The sequence below is a fragment of the Phascolarctos cinereus genome, unplaced genomic scaffold, assembly GCF_003287225.1.
Source record: "Phascolarctos cinereus isolate Bilbo 61053 unplaced genomic scaffold, phaCin_HiC Scaffold_5;HRSCAF=322, whole genome shotgun sequence".
NCBI lineage: Eukaryota > Metazoa > Chordata > Mammalia > Diprotodontia > Phascolarctidae > Phascolarctos > Phascolarctos cinereus.
In genome coordinates this window covers 229,860,480-229,877,176 of record NW_027555958.1, presented here as the reverse complement: position 1 = coordinate 229,877,176, position 16,697 = coordinate 229,860,480, and the positions used below count along the sequence as shown (strand labels likewise).

General features: G+C 43.3%; 1 protein-coding gene across 3 annotated transcripts in view; it reads right to left on the bottom strand.

Annotated features, from left to right (window-relative positions):
- Positions 1 to 15,910, bottom strand: part of ZNF318 (zinc finger protein 318) — a 60,686-nt gene extending 44,776 nt beyond the window's left edge. For 2 of the 3 annotated variants that reach the window (XR_013487015.1, XM_020976810.2), the window contains exons 1-7: positions 15,341 to 15,910; positions 14,110 to 14,261; positions 8,376 to 8,994; positions 5,820 to 7,238; positions 3,868 to 3,967; positions 2,656 to 2,987; positions 311 to 517 (exon numbers count right to left, since the gene is read on the bottom strand). Coding sequence is in view for 2 of the 3 variants with exons in the window: in XM_020976810.2 (XP_020832469.1) it covers positions 311 to 517; positions 2,656 to 2,987; positions 3,868 to 3,967; positions 5,820 to 7,238; positions 8,376 to 8,994; positions 14,110 to 14,261; positions 15,341 to 15,826 (3,315 nt within the window). In the remaining variant the exon portion in view is untranslated. The remainder of the gene's footprint in view (positions 1 to 310; positions 518 to 2,655; positions 2,988 to 3,867; positions 3,968 to 5,819; positions 7,239 to 8,375; positions 8,995 to 14,109; positions 14,262 to 15,340) is intronic. The other variant, XM_020976809.2, reaches the window with a different exon arrangement.
- Between the last annotated feature and the right edge of the window lie 787 nt (positions 15,911 to 16,697).

The following is a 16,697-nucleotide window of genomic DNA, read 5'->3' as shown; positions in this document are numbered from 1 at the left end:
GAAAAAGGTAAACAAATGTTAGAGCAAGCAGCCAGCAATGGATGAAGTGAAACTCAAAAAAAATATCAGGTACTCAAGGAATCAAGAGACAAAAGCTCCACTTACACTTATTATGGTGTCTAGGTACAGCCAGGACCCCTGGACTGAGCTCTGGGGATGATGTCTCCTTCGGAGGGGTTGCTTGGCTCTTTGAATTAGGGCTCCTGCCCACGTGAGAACTTTTCACTCACCAGACAGTTTGAGATGTGGAAGGAGATAGAGAGGTTTGAGGGGAAGGGAAGGAAGAGAGGAGAAAGGCCAGGACACCTACCTGTCTATGCTTCTTCTTATGCATGTGAGTAAAGAAATCAAACATGGTGCCACAAATAGTGTTGCAATCCCTGCACCAGTGGTTCCCAGCATCATAATATTCATACACAGTAGCCAGCTGGGAAGACTGCTTGGCTGAGGGCTGGGATGAGGTATCTGTGGGCTTGGGGCTCTTGGCATGAGACTTCTCATTATTCGACTTTGACTCCTACAGGGAGAAAGAAGTTTTTCAAATAGTAAGAGCTCAGGACTTAACCAGCTCCTGCCCTCTCAGAAAAAGGTATTATCATAATAACTCCAGCCATGCTAGGGACAATTCAAAGAAAGTATTCCCCACTTCAGGTTTAGTAGGGTCCATATGACTATACCTCCAGGATACAAGCTCTACCTATCAGTTAGGTCTTCAGGAAAAAGGAGGGAACCTAGAGAAGACTGGCTCTCAGACAAAGTCACTGATACTTCACAGTTTCACCTCACCACAAGCACCAAGTCACAGCAGTAGATAAGACAAAATGCACCAAAAGAACCTTTCTTAGAAACTATAGCACTCATTTAATTCCTTCTTTGAGAAGCTTAAGAGAAGGCCTAAGCATTGTGCATAGGTAGAACAGGTAATTACCTTCAGACTATGATTTGAAAGACTCTGAGAATGTCCCTTTACCTCCAAAAATAAAAATTCCATCATTAGAGATCCATTCCTTTAGTTTTATCTGTGTTTTTTAAAAATACAACCCCTCACGGGGCAGCTAGATGGTGCACTGGATACAGCACCGGCCCTGGATTCAGGAGGACCTGCGTTCAAATCCAGCCTCAGACACTTGACACTTACTAGCTGTGTGACCCTAGGCAAGTCACTTAACCCCATTGCCTAGCAAAAAATAAATAAACAAAAGGAAAAAAGTAAAATAAAATAAAATATAACCCATCTGGGGCAGCCAGGTGGCACAGCGGATAGAGCACAAGGCCTGGAGTCAGGAGGACCTGAGTTCAAATCTGGCCTCAGACACATAACACTCACTGTGTGACCCTAGGCAAGTCACTTAACCCCACTGCCTAGCCAAAAAACAAAAAACACAACCCCTCAGGGTAACCCACTAAATCTTCCTTCATAAACCAGTTTTATTAACCCATTAAAATATTTTAGTTGAGAGCAAAGCACTAAAGAAATGGAAGGTGGTGTGCGTGCGGTGGAAGTGATACAGAAGTATAATTTAGGATATGGGAGATACACTGCAGAGTGGGCATTATGAGGAAATAGAAAGGAAAGTGTTAGAGATTCAAAGGCAAATGCTAAATATTTTTGCCATTCTGCATGGGAATCACTATACTCAGAACACTAACCTTTAATCCATATATGAAGTTATACAGAGGAGAAATAGCAAGGGCAAAAGGATATGGACATGGAAGAAGTTCTTCAACAGGAAGAGGAAAATTAGACTGCAAGATTAGCCCAGAAGCATCAGGTCTACTCATGTCTCTGCCAACTCAGACTGAGGACTTACAGACTCTAATGCCAGTCAAGCTGACAGATCACCTCAAAATCTGAGGAAGGTAATAATCATAACCTATGTGCCAACTACAAAGGACCAAGACTTCAGCACTCTTTCCCTTCAGAGCTCCTCCACTCACAATGATGCAGGCAATAGGAACCACAACTCCCTTTAGCTGAGGAAGAAAACTGTGTTAAAAGGACATTGGGATACTAAAACTCATTCATCCTAGGCCAAACAGGCTAGGAAATGACATAAAACAAAATTATATAGGGCCTGAGTCATTTGGGTATTAAGCTTCAGACAAGGTCATATTCAGACTTTCCCTTAAGTCTCCCAAGGTCCACAGTAACAACTCAGACCACAAAAAAAAAAAAATTCAAGTAATAAAACCAAGAGCTGAAAACTGCCAGTAGAATTCCAGAAACCTATTCTATAGCCAAACGCAAAAGAGTTCATTCAAGAAAAATAAATACATTCATCAAAAAGGGTGATTTTAGAAGCTATTATTTTAAAAGGGAAAAAACCTGCTATCTCACCTGGCCAAGAATGTAACTCATTGTTTTCTGCACACTGTTCTGATCTCTATCAGGGACCACACCACCTCCGGGCTGATGCTTCTTTCTCAACCATTAACATAAGGTACCACCACATGCTAGGAAAACATTTATCAACTCCAATAAGTTCTGGGGAAATAATCAGTCCCTAAATAAGAGAGCTGATAACACACAACTGATTGTGTTTGAAAAGTACACATATGCCCTGCTCTTCTAGGCCCTGACCTAGGTACAGATGATTAGGCCTGATGAGCCCCAAGACTCTCTCCTCCTTATCAATATCTAAGTTCAGACATTACCTTGCTAGAGGAAGAAGAGGAGGAAGAGGAGGAGGAGGAAGAGTTGTTAGAGGATGGAGACACTTTTTCTGGGCTCTTGGATTTCTCAGCCTTCCCAGACTTCTCTGACGACTCTTTGCTATCATTAGAAGGCTTTTGGGTTTTATCAAAGATGTTGATCCCCAGGATCTGAGCCACCTTGTCCAGCTCAGACTGTTTCTTTTCTGCTGCCTCTGCCTCACGCCGCAGCTCTGCCATGTCCTTCATGATGTTGTCCTGCAGTCGGCTCACCTCCACCAGAAGTGGGTCTTTGTGGCCATCTTTCTCCCGCCGTTTCTTACGGAGCATCTCTCCTGGTGAGACAGCAGCAGAAAGCATCATATGGCAAGTTAGTTAAGAGCATATGCTATTATTTCAATTTCAATGGGGAAAAAAAAACACAACAAACTACTAGAACAAGTTGTATAATTTTTTTCCAAGGTTTTTAAGAGCAAAATAGGCAGTCATTTGTTTTAAGTAAAGCCTAACTGGAGATAGATGAAGGAACTACATAATCTCTGGTGGCCTTTTCTATTCCATGACTACATCTGATGACGATGATGACAATGATGATGATGATAATGATAACTCGATCTAGAATTCTTCCTGAGACTGGATGGTCTGAAATAGGATAGCTAAATGGGCCTTTAAACCAGAAAAGGTTTTCTTGCTCATGTCTCATTTAAACTTGATTCAGAGGGCCATTTTGGCTTTCCTAGTCAGACTGGAAATCAATTACAAAATTCCAGATTCTCTCCCTTTCCTACTACATTTTTTTAGGCCTAGAAATAGCCTTCTTTTCCCAATCACTCAGGTACATTTCTTTACTTATACGAGGCTGGTTCTTACAGAGGTAATAATGGAGCCTCCTCTACTCTTATTTGGTCACTTATTCCAGACCCAGACAGGGATAGTATGAACCTCTCTGAAACTCTTACCCACTCTTCTCCCACACCACTGTAACAATGAAACTGACAGATCCCAGTACTAATGTTAGAGCAAGATGCCCTACCTCTCCTATGTGGCTAGGAATTCAAGTTTCTAAGGCAGTAAAATTGTATAACTTGGGCCTTAAGGGCAACAAATACATTGTCCTAGACTCTTCCTAAATGCTCTCCAATTGGCTTTTCTCTTAAAACTGGGTTAAGGGCCTGGCTCACAGGAACAGCTTCATTGTAGGGCAAGGAACAATACCTTGCTGCTTATGTAGCCGATCCAGCTCAGTCCTGAGATAGTACATCTTCTTCTGCCGTGCATCCCGGTCACTCCTCAGTTTTTCCCTCTCTTCTATAACCTGTAGGGTACAGAAGTGTATGGTGCTTCCTCTCACTTCCAGCAACAGACTCCATCTGTATTACTAACATCCCTTCCCCAAAAGTTCTTATACCTGACAATCTCAAAGAGATGAACATGCCTGCTTAGAGCTGAGCCTAGTATCCTTGGGCTCATACCTGAATTAATTTTTATTCTACTAAAGTGGAAAGAAAAAAAACTCATACCTTTCTCTTCCCTTCTCTCTCTAGACATTGTCTATTCAGTCAGCTACACTATTTGAGGAAGTACCAGATTACTCCCAGTAAGTCTCTTTCTAAGTTAGGAAGTTAGATCCAATAGAATTCCACTTGAAGGGCATGGCAGATGGTGTTTCTGGACCAAGAGAACAGATCAATGGATTTGAATGATTTCTGAACTTCAGAGATCATAGTGAAGCCCTTGCATTCATTGGCCCTGGGTGTAGGGCCTATACACAGGACTGTGGGAGAAGAATCAGTAACTAAAAGTTGGCTCTGAGTTTTTTTAGGTTCTGTCTCTAATAGAAGCCACCAGCCTCCATTTCAAAAGCCAAAGAATATAGATGAACAACAACAGACATTCACATAGCCATTTAAGTATTGCAAATCATCTTACAAATAACTTGTTTGATTCTCCTAACAATACTATGAAGTCCTACAGCTATCATCTCAGTTTTACCCATGATACAACTGAGGCTGAGAGAGATGTAAATGATATGGAAGAGTCAACAACTAGGGTCTGAGACCAAATTTAGACTCAGGTCTTCCTGATTTCCTAATTCCAAATCTAGTGCTTTATCTACTATACAACTACCTAGCTGTCTCCACCTAGCTTATAATACCTAGGCACAGAAATGTAAAGGCCTACAAAAAACAAAAAGGGGAAAAAAACACTCTAATTTTCTGTTCTTTTTCCAATGTTTTCATATCTCAAAATGTACAAAATTTAAAAAAAAACTGTATCTATATCTATACATATCATACATACATATATGTTCCTAATGTAACAAAATTATTTTAGACCCATAAAGATCTGTAACAGGCATTCAAATTGTGTTGCATATATTTCAGTTGTGCTAAACATTTCTAATCTCTAAGTCCCCTCCCCCTCCAAAAAATAAACAAGGCAAAAAACAAAACAAAAAACTTCCTCCAAAAACAAAATGCTGAAAAGTTTCTTCCATGGCTTTAAAGTTCCTGAGGTTTTCTACATCTCTACAATTCTCCTACAGACTGGGAACACAAAGGGTCATTATCAAATAAGAATGTATGTGAAAGTGCTTTGCAAATGTGAGGTACCATTATGAAGCTATCACTCCTGGTACTTTACTCACTGTAAGGACAGCTAGAAAAAGCTCAAACAGCAGAGCTTATGTTTCCCAAGCCACATCTATTTCCTATGATCACTGTTCAAAACTCACTAGAATAAAACACAAAGATCCATAACTACTGCCCACCCCCTTAGGCAGAAAGCTTTTGATAAAGCCATTACTATTTACACTTCCACTCCAAAACATTCTGCTTTCAATACCACAAAAGCCCAGCAATGTGAACAGACACCATGACAAGGCAGTTAGAAAAGTTGAAAAGACAACTGTCCTCCCAAGGTTGGACCCAGAATCACACCCTGGAAGGACCACTCACTCTAAGGAGCAACATGTAAGGAAACCTGGGGGGACAAGCACACTTGCCTAGCAGAGTATTGTAATTCTTGCAGCATCTGAAGAAACCAGTGAATGACCACAACTCCCATCCCCAGAAGAAAACAAAAACAAACTTGGTGCCCCTGAGCTGCCCACCATGGCTTAAAACAAAGGACCCAAGTTGATATTCAACCACAAGGCTAATCTTCACCTTCTGCTTCTGAGAAGCCCGGTTCTTCTCATCTGAGATCTTTTCTGGATTGTATCTCATGAGTGGTGGAATGGGTAGTCGAACAGGCACCTTGGTAGAATTGTTGATGACAGGGATGGGAACTAGCAGAGATTCATCCCTCTTGGCTTCAGCAGAGGTCACAGTGGGGATTACACGAAGATTGGGGCGGCTAGGGGTGACTTGTTTAGTGATAGGCATAAGTCTGTGGGGATCAGTCAGTGGATGGCCAGGTTGCTGGGGAGAAGGGTACATGGGCCAAGCAGAGACTGCATATGCCATGTAGTGTCTATAGGCATCAAAGGTAGAAGGAGGCATAGCAGGTGTCTGGTAGTTTGGTGGGATTGGAGCTGCAGAGAACTGAGTATTAGTAGGAATCTGAAACTGGGTCACAGAGGAAGTACAGTGTGGGAGTCTAATGGGGGGAGCTGGGGCTGAGGGAATCAGACATCTGATGGCAGATGACCGGGGCCCGCTGCTAGCCACTTCTGGTCCGGGGATCTGGCTCATGGGGTGGTCAGACTTGAGAAATGGGGGGCTGTTCTTTGCCCTCAGATAAGGATCCACAGGAGAGGCTGCATGTGGCCGGGACACCTCAGGGGAACGAGTATCACTCCGCCGCGCTTCCCTGCTTTCCAGCCTATGTGAGTCTGAAGAACTCCTATCAGATAAAGAACGTCGATCTACTGAACGTCGATCAGCTGAGGAGTGTGAGGACAGCTTCTTTCCATGGAGTCTTTCCTGGGTGCGCACAGCCAATTTGCTGATCTCTGCCACCCCAATATCCAGCCCTATGGTCTTGAGCAAGTTATGGATTTTGGCATATTCTGGATTGGTTTCTTCTCGAGCATCCAGTTTCAGAGCTGATGATGGGGAGGGAGAGGAGCTTGCTCTCTCTCTCCGAGCTTCATTCCCAAGACCTCCAAGGGACTCTGGCGGGGACTCTGGCTTCAAGTCCTCTTCTTCATTCCCATAGAGAAACTTTTCCTCATCCTCTATGTCCGGGAAGCTACGTCGCCTCTTTTCTTGTGCACTGGTAGGATCTGCCAACATACCCAGAATTCGGGAAAAACCACTGCCATCTTGGCTGGCTCTCTCATGGGGTAACAAAAAATCTGTGTGCCGCTCACCGGATTCAGACTTCCCATCTATTTTCTCCTTGTGGCTTAGAAAACTCCCAAACTTCTCTCTGAGGGGGCTAGTATCCTTAGGCAGCCCAGAAAGAGGACCCCACTGATAGGATTCTTGGGGTTCCTTCAATATAGTCTCTGTCATGATTCCTTTGCTGTTTTCAACTTCTGAAGCAAAAGGGCCTGTAGCACTGCTTGGAGGAAGAGATGGGTGGCCAGAGAGAAGAGGAAGTTCTTGGCTAGAGTTGGTACTGCTGGAATAACTCTCCATCTACAAAGAAAAATACCATCAATTTAGCCCCTAAGTAGATCCATGGCAGGATCCTATTTAAAATGCATTTGTTCAACTACAACACTGTAAAAGTTATAGTTTCATATACAATTCTCTTTACATTTTTTTTAAATAGAAATGCTCTCCAGAGAAAGAACTATGAAGTTTGAATACAGATCGAAGCATCCTATTTGCTCTTTATTTTCCTTTGGTTTTGTTTTGTTTCTTCTTTCTTGTGGTTCCTCCTATTGGTTTTAATTCTTCTTTACAACATGACTAAGGTGAAAATATGTTCAATAGGAAAGTATATGTAGAGCCTATATCAGATTGCATGCTGTCTTGGGGAGGGAGGTAGGAAGGGAGGGTAAGAAAATTTAAAACTCAAAAGCTTATTCATGGAAGTGATTGTTGAAAACAAAAAAAAAAATAATTAAAAACAAACAAACAAAAAAAAAAGAAGACAGCCCTAAAGATAACTGAAGTTTATGTACCAACATCAATTACAGAAGATGAAGTTATATAAAAATTGATAAAATGCTTAAAATTGAAAAATAAAAATAGAAATGCTCATGCTCTGATTTCATTTGTCAAGAATAATAAATAACAAAATCAAAAACAAAAAATAAAATGCATTTGTTCTTACTGAGCCAGTTGAAGAACTTATACATGAAAAAAAAAATTATCCTTAGGCAAGCGGGGGGGAGGGGGAGTGGGGAGGGAGAAGAGGGTATTCTGGGAAGGGAAAACAAGGAACTACAAAGTAGACTGGTTCTAGGTTCACAGGGCTATACCCAGTCTTGCAAACCCGACAGGTCCCCTGTTAGTTCTCTCCATCAACTCCTTGTAGGTCCTCTTACAAACAGAAAGAACTAGGTGCTTAAACACTGATGTGCTATTAACACCACAGATCCCTAGGAGTGACCTGGATAGAATACCTCCTATTTAAGAAAACCTTTGCATCTATCAATATATACACTTTAGTTGAACAGTATAACACAGTAAAAGGAGCTCAGGTGAGCCCTTTAGGAAAGTACCCAAAGCTATATCAAAAACAAAATTTAACAATAAGAAAAAAATGTACCCAGACTGGCTCAGAGGAGGGACTGGGCACATGAAAAAGAGAAATAGGATTCAGACCTGCAAGGAAGGTTCCACATCTACTTCTACTCGCTTCTTCAAAATGGACTTCTTGGGCATCATAGGCACATCCTCTGGTCGATGCACTGTATATCCTGGCTCTGACCCTGATACTCCAGAGATGGTACAACTGCTGCTGCTGCTGCTATCTACCCCAACCAAATCCTGACCCAAGCTCCTGTTTCGCTCTTCCTCTTCCTCTCGTTTTCTCCTGGCAAGGTCTAGCTCCCGGAACTCAGGGTCCATGAACCGGGAGTTTGGGCTATGCCTTCGCTGTCGATAGTTTCGAGCACCTGAGACATAGTTAGAGTGGTCCCCACCCAAACTATGTAGTTTCTCACTGTCATCATAACGAGACCGTTTGGCTTCCCGGCTTCTTTCCTCAGATCTAACAGAGTAGGAGACTTTGAGTTTGTCTCTGTCTCGAAGGAGATCATCATGACGGCTAACATGGGGATTATAATCAGACCTATGAAGGAAGGCCTCTCTTGTCCTGTAGTCCTCGTCCAGCCGCCCCAGAAAAGGGCTAAGGGGCCCTTCTTCCCGGGTGGTGTAGCGCTCAAGGCCCCGGGAGCACTGGGAACTATGTGTGAAGATAGGACCATCAGCCAGGTCATCCCTGAAGAAAACAGAGAGGAATCACTGGATATAATGGATTTCAAGACAGTAAGGACAGAAAAGATTAAAGACAGATACTTCTGGGACTGCTCAGAGCATTCTAAAAGATAATATAATATTACAAGAAGGTAAAAAATAGTTAAGAACATATATTTGGTGCCATGAAATAGCCATTTTAAGGAAAATTAGCTACTAAGTGATTTCCACTGGAATGAACATGACTTTCCCGGGAGTATTTAGATGTCTCATTTATGTATCATACTGCTGGCTTCCAAGTTTCAAAGATCCTCTGGCCTCTCCTGTCAGCTTTCTTCTGCCCTATTTGAATGCCCATAAAGCAGTAGGCTATTCTTCAGGTAAGGACAGATTAAGTGATATTCTGGCTCATCACATTTTTACCTCAAAGAAGTAAAAAGGTAAGGGGAGTTTCAAGTATGGAGGAAACAGAAACTGGATTAAACCTTTGTCCTGTCTATATCCCTGCTTCTGGTTACAAAGCAAAGGTAACCTTTCTAGCCTAACTCTGGGAATCCCAGAAAGTACTCATCACACAAAGTGTTCTTTCCTCAGTACTAACACACACTTCCTGAAGAGGTTGTCAAATACCTCAAACATCAAATGTCACACTACCATAAGCTTTCAATAGCACTACCCAGGTCAGGACAGATTTCCAATGACAGCTTACATTTAAAGAAGGGAAGAGTCTTTTGAGGTAAGGAGCAAATTATAAAGACCTTCTAGCACTTCAAAAGCATGAAACTTTTCAGAAATCTGCATTAAAAAAAAAAACACAAAAAATAAAGTGCTTACCTCTCACTCAGATCCAAAGGGACAGTATCCTAAACTTAGGATGATCATTATTGGTGCCTTCTGCAGTTTCTACTACTGATTTTGTATTTACTAGGCATGATTTCCTCTACAGGTCTAGACTTGAATAACATTTAACAACCCTATGAAAAGCTGTCCAGGATAAAGTTTATCTTTCCAGAAAAGGTTGAAAATAAAACCACTACCGAGGAAGAAATGTTCCTATTACCACCTCTTCCCTGTGTTGGGGAAGGTGGAAGGTAAAGTAGGTGTTACAAGTCCCAGTGTAAGATATGGATTTGGCAAATTCATTTGTGCTGCCAAAGCTAGATCCTAGTCAGACCCAGAATACATGATGGTGCAATGCAACTACCAAATAATGTAGACTTTTAGTGCCTAACCATATTACAGAATCTCAGAGTTGGAAGGAATTTCAAATACCTAAATAGTAATTCTTTCTACAACATTCCTAAGAAAGGGACAGCCAGCCTTCCCCCGAATATCTTCAGTGGTAAAGGAAGCTATTTCTTGGAAGAGGTATCAGCATAAAGTACTGTCAATCTAGATGAAGAAAGGTAATTCCCAGAAAGCCGGAATCCAGTCATAAGATCTCAGATTTCATCTCAACAAGAAGTGAAAAGATACTGGAAGGAGTAAGACATTAAATGAACACACATACCAAAATTAGATCATTGAGAAACTTATAAGGGGCAGCTAGGTGGCACAGTGAATAGAGCACGGGCCCTGAAACCAGGTGTACCTGAGTTCAAATGCAGTCTCAGACCAAACACTTGACACTTACTAGCTGTGTGACCCTCCACAAGTCACTTAACCCCAACTGCCTTTTAAAAAAAAAGAGAGAAACTTAAAAGTCTCCTTTCCCAAATAAGGCTCAATGAGCCAAGTAACCCCAAAGGAAGGTAGTGATCATAAAGTCTCAGAAAGCTCTAAAAAATTTTTTAGCTCTTGCTGTCAGGTCCAGTTCTGGAAAGGGTACCCTTTGCAAGGTTTGGCTGGGTCTGGCTGTTAGAAAAATAGTCTAGTTGGGACTCCACAATCTTTACTGCTGTTTGCATATGGCACTCTAGGAAATTCCTTTCTCCAAGCCTGGCAAAAGCAAGGGAAAAAGTACTGGCTCTAACCTACTTTGAAAGGAGAAGAATGAAAATTAAGTATGAGAGGTACTGAAATAAGTTCTATGAATGGAAGTTGTTGCATTGGAGGTATCATGACAGCAGAGAATTCCTGTATAACCAGACTGGTTCCCCCATAAGCCAATGTATTCATTCACCTAACACATTTTGGCTTATAAGGCTAGTTGTTACAAATTTTTTCCACACAACCAATTAGGACACATGCCAAGAGGAGGTTGGTATCCTAAAAAGAAATGTACTCAGCAGAGCAGAAATGACCATCCAGGTAAACTATCCTGACACGAAATGCACAACCTTTCACAACCTAGCCTGAATTTATTTTCTAGGCTCACTACATGTTACTCTCCTCTCCAAACCTCTGTGCATTACTATCCAGCCAAACTCAACTTCTCTCCATTTCACACACAAAGCACTCTTTCTTCAATATCCACACTTTTGCACTGGACATCCTCTATGTTTCCTTCTCACATACAACTCTTAAAAATCCCTCCCTTCCTTCAAGATGATGTGCAAGCTTCACTTTCTATATAAAGCCTTTCCTGATCTTCCTCCCACTGCCAGTACTCTCTCCAACTACTTTGGTATTTATTTTGTATATACTTTCATATGTATGTGTTGCTTCCTTGCATAGAATGTAAGCACTTTAAGAATAGTTCTTTTTCCTTTGTATCCCTGGCAAATTACAGGGATTTAATACTAGCTGATTGATGTGATTTAATAAAGACACTGAGTAAAAGAAGAGAACCCCAAGTTATTTGTAAATAATTCATTTACACACAAGAGTTGGGGAGAATAGCTCCTCTTACCACCACCACCAGATGAAAATTGGCTCACTGCCAAAGGATGTTCCAAAGATAACACAAGCCCTGGTGGACAGTCTCAAGGAACAAAGACTAACACAAGCTGAGCAGGAAAAAGAGTCACAACTATGTAAAAACATGAGTGCGATAGGGGGTAGAAAAGGATAGAGAAGAGCCTTGTGGAACTTCTTGTACTTTTCACCTTTCTCTAAAAAGCAGAACCAAATTTACTTATTTTAAAAAACAGGTCCTTCTATTAGTACATTATAATGGAAGGGTGATATTCTGGTGAACAATAAAAAATATGCAAATCACCTCCAGCACACAGTATATTAAAGAATCACCTCATCAGCTTACCTAAGCTGACCTCTCACTTTCTGAAACAGAAGTAGCTGGGAAAAGTGGATATAAATGTTTTCTACGTATGGCTCATTCATATACACTGAAGCCATGACTCCAGACCAAAGGCTTCAAAGCTACAGAGCCATATACATTTTTTTACCTTCTCTCATTGTAGTTTGCCCACTTCAAGTGATGCTTTGAGGTGAATGCTATTTAGGGGCAATTATGTTGCTCTCATTCTTGCTTCACATTTGTGTCCAATGCCCTCCTCCCCCATTCACGTGCTCTATGCATTGTGTACAAATACATTCTCATCTGAGAGCAAATTTACACTTACTGCCAAACAATTTGTACACTTTTCACAATCTGCTGGGAATGGACCAAAACAGACACTGTCACAATCCTCAAGCTTACATAATTCAAGGGAAGTTGGGAAAATCAAGTGCCAAAATGGTTACTTTCCTTGTATAATTGGGAACCAATGCCAAGTCTAAATTTAGTTCTCTCCAAAATATATTTCCTTTTCTTTGACACCTAATAGTTTCAGAACAGTTCCTTACACACTTAAAATGTCAAGTTTTTATCTGTCATGTTTGATGTAAATAGTTCCTCAATATGTAATCTTTTATTTTCTTTTAATTATCTGTTATAAAAATTTACTTTGATATAACCACGCACAATGTTAACTCTATCCATAAAAGATACATGGCCAAAGGATTTCAAAAGAAACACATTGTTAATAATCAGTTTTTAATATTGCTCAATCCTACTAAAAGTCAAAGAAATTAAAATTGAAACAACTTTGGGGTACTACTTCATAACCATTCATATAGGCAAGAATTAAAAGCAATAAAATTCAAGGTTGACAGGGTTGTAGAGAAAAAGGCACACTTAGTGTCGATGAAATTGCAAACTTGTAGAATCTTTTTGAAGAGAAATTGAAAGTACATAATACGTTACAAAAATCATCATGATTTTTATCCCAGTAATTCCACTGTTGGGGATATACCCTGAAAGTGTTATCAAAAGCAAGAGAACTATCTGTTAAAAGATTTTCATAGTAGAATTATATGTAATAAAAAAAAACAACCTAAATGTTCCAAAGTAAAGGAATGGCTAAAAGATGGCATGTTGATAAAGTGGAATAATACAATGCAATTAAGGTCAATAAGCATCTTGAAATAAAAGGAAATCTGTGAAGGCCTATAAAGGCCTAAATAATGAAAAGTGAAACAAGCAGAACCACAAGAATGGACCTCACACAATGATCACATTAGGAAAAGTTAATGAGAATTAAGGAACTAAGAATTCTAACAGAGCAACAGAAACAATGGTGAAATTTCTTCAATAAAATTAATTTAAATGAAAAGTTATTAAGCTAGTTTAATTATTTGAATTGTTGCTCAACGCTGAGTTTTTAATAAAACCTTTAGTTGCAGCAATATTAGAATTTAATGCCTTAATGGGTCAGACCAATCATGTCTAAATTATGTCTGCATCTAAAGGTGGTACCAATAACCAATGGACTGGAGGACAGCTACCATGCATTCCCATTTTAGCATCATCATAATTTCCCTTTAAATGTGCTGTGATTTTTTACCCATTAATTTAACCTCTTATGAATCTATATTCTCAGCTTATATGTCTAGTCCAAAAACTTTCTAAGAAGGGCACTTTAGTTCAATATTCCAGGACTTGTTGAATAATGACATAGTCACATTATCCAATCCTTTCCTAAAATTATAGACTTTGACCATATTCGATCAACCTTCCCCCTTCCAAATTTTTACCCAAATAGACTTATCAGGCAGCATAGTATTTATCAGTAACCTTGCTTCCCAGAGGCCTTCCAACCCCTGAGGACTTTTCCCCTGTTACACTCTGTGCTGGAGTTGGGTCCAAAATTTCAGTGCCAATACCCAATACTTCAAACACAAGAACTTCAGCAATTAAGAGCCTCCTGTCTACAATTACAAGCCACTACCGTTACCCTTAGCTTTAGGAGAATCCTACCTGTCTATGTCACCCAAGTTATCCACTGGAGACCCCAATCGATCATTAAGCCTCCGGGGGTCAGGTGAGCCAAGGCAAAACCGGTCGTTGCCAACAGTGATCCGCAAGCTTTGTTCCACTGAAGATTCAGAACGGAGTCCAGGAGATCGCCTCTGCAGGGACAAAACATAAGGGTAGGTTCCCTGAATTTTGACAGAAAGAGTATGGGATCACAGAGGTTAAAAATAAAAGAATAAAGCTGAAAGTACCAAGAAAAAATCTCCCATTTTCCAGGAAGCACTATTTCCAGAGTAAGAAAAAAATCACTAAAAGATGTTTCCTTAACTCCAAGTACTTTCAAGAACATTTCCTTGAAGGTAGGATGCATCTGCCTCCACCTTTCCAAAGTGTCTTCCCTTTTCCTCTCCTCTGACCTTGACACCATACTCTTACTCTTTTTATGACAGAAATAGTCCATTCATCCATGACCAAAAACCCAGGGAACCCTGCTCATGACCTTTCACATGTACATCATCACACAGAACCACTCAAGGAAATGGAAATTCTGTCACTGGGATTCAAGACAGACCTCTCAGAATAAAGGTCTGTTGCTCAGCAAGCAGAACTCAAAAGGGGAGGGGGAAAAAGGAGAAAGGAAGGAAGAGAGGGAAGAGAAACAGACGACGTTTTGTCCAGGATAATCTTTCCCCTCACACCCTTTCTGCTCTCTTTTTCCCCACTCTGAATAGTGCCAATTTCATTTCAGAGAAAGAGAAAAGACTGGAGGAATACCACTTTTTCCTTTTCTGCTGGGAAGCCTGGCAAGACAAGAGCTGTCTATCCCAAGCCCCGGGGGGTGGCTGAAGCCCCAAATGACTGCAGTGCCTCCAAGGCAGGATTGCTCAGGAAAATAAACCACTGCACTGCCATTACCCAGGCCCTATAGACGAGTGACATGTAAGGTGGCTTACTGAAAAAAGAAAAACGGGTAGGTGGGGGGCCAAATTTTCCCACATATCTCACCCAGAGCCTGGGAAAACACACTGTCCATCACCACAAGGGCTCCTCCATTATGAGTCCCGACTCCCGTTATCCCTCAGGGAAGACCCCGTTATTCGGGCACGCTTTCTACGGGGCCGGCTAGGCCCGGAAGAGTGTCTACACTGCCTCGGCCCGGGAGGCGCCGAGGGCGCGGGGGACCTGCCTGCTCTGGGCCCCAGCCCGGGGGCGGCGGGGCACGGGGGTGGATTACCCGGCTGCCGCTGTCCCCCGGATGGTCTCCGCGGCCGTCCCGAGCGAAGTCGGAGCGGGAGCACGAGCGGCTACTGCCGCGGAAGCCGCCGGAGCCCGACGGGAAGAGGCGTCGGGGCCGGGTCGGAGAAGGCGAGGCCCGGCGAGAGCAGGGCGGGGAGCCCCGGCGGCCCCGCGGCGGGCTCGGGGACCCGCGGCGGCTCCAGGGAGGAGACGGAGAGCCGCGCCGGCGGCCGCGGATAGAGTGCGGCGGCGGGGACGGCGAGCCGTGGCGGCCACGGTGGCCCGAGGGGGAGCGGGGCCGGCGGCCCGGGGCCCGGGAGGAGGCCGAGGACGAGGAGGAGGAGGCCGGCGGCGGGGAGGCGCGGCGGACCGGCCCGGTGGAAGAGGAGGAGGAGCCGGCGCTACGGCTGGTGCGGGAGCCGCCGCCGCCGCCCTCCTTGGGCCGATGCGAGGACACCGCCGAGCGGCCGCCGCTGCGGTACATGGCGCCGGCGAGGGCGGCACGGGCCCGGCCCCGAGAGGGAGGCCGAGACCGCTCCGACTCCGCGGTGCCCTGGAAACCAGCGCCGCCGCGCGCGCGCGCCCCCGCCCCCGCCGCCGCCGCCTCAGGGGCCCCCGCGGGGGGCCGGCCGCGCGCGCCGCCGGGTCTTTGGGGCGAGCCCGCGACACGCCTCCTTCCTCCTCTCCTTCCCTCCCACCCGCGTCTCCGCGGGGATTAAGGGGGGGGCGGGAGCAGCGGAGCGGGAGGAGGGAGAAAAGGCGGGAGGCGGGACTGAAAGGCGAGAGCTGACGCGAGCGCCGCTACCCCGCCAAGATGGCGGCCGCTCGCCCAGCCTCTTGGGGTCGCGTGACTCTTCCGCTCGCTGGCCCCAGATTTGAGGGGACGCAGGCGGGGCTGAAGGAGGCGGGGTTGGGGAAAAGGAGGAAAGAGAAATGGGTGGGGCCGGGCACCTGAGAGAGGGACCGCCCCCGCCCTCCCCTCTGGATGGTCCTCCTAAGCCTCCGCTGTGGGGAAAAAAACACGGGGGGGGGGGGAGTGATAAGATCTCAGGCTTCTGATACTGTAGTTCCTTGACACAGTAGGCCCATCCTACCACAAATGCATTTTTAAAAATTTTTTAAATTATTTTTATGCTTTTAAAAATACAAAAATTTTAATATAAATTTTGGTTAAGTTAAATTGGGAGATCATGGTCATGCAGTCATAGATTTAAGGCAGTAGCTTTTAACCTTTTTTGACATCATAGTGAAGCCTATGGACCCTTTCTTACAATGTTTTTATACAATAAATAGGATTATAAAGGAGACCAATAATATTGAAAAATATTAATGGAGGAATGTGGAAAAATTGGGAC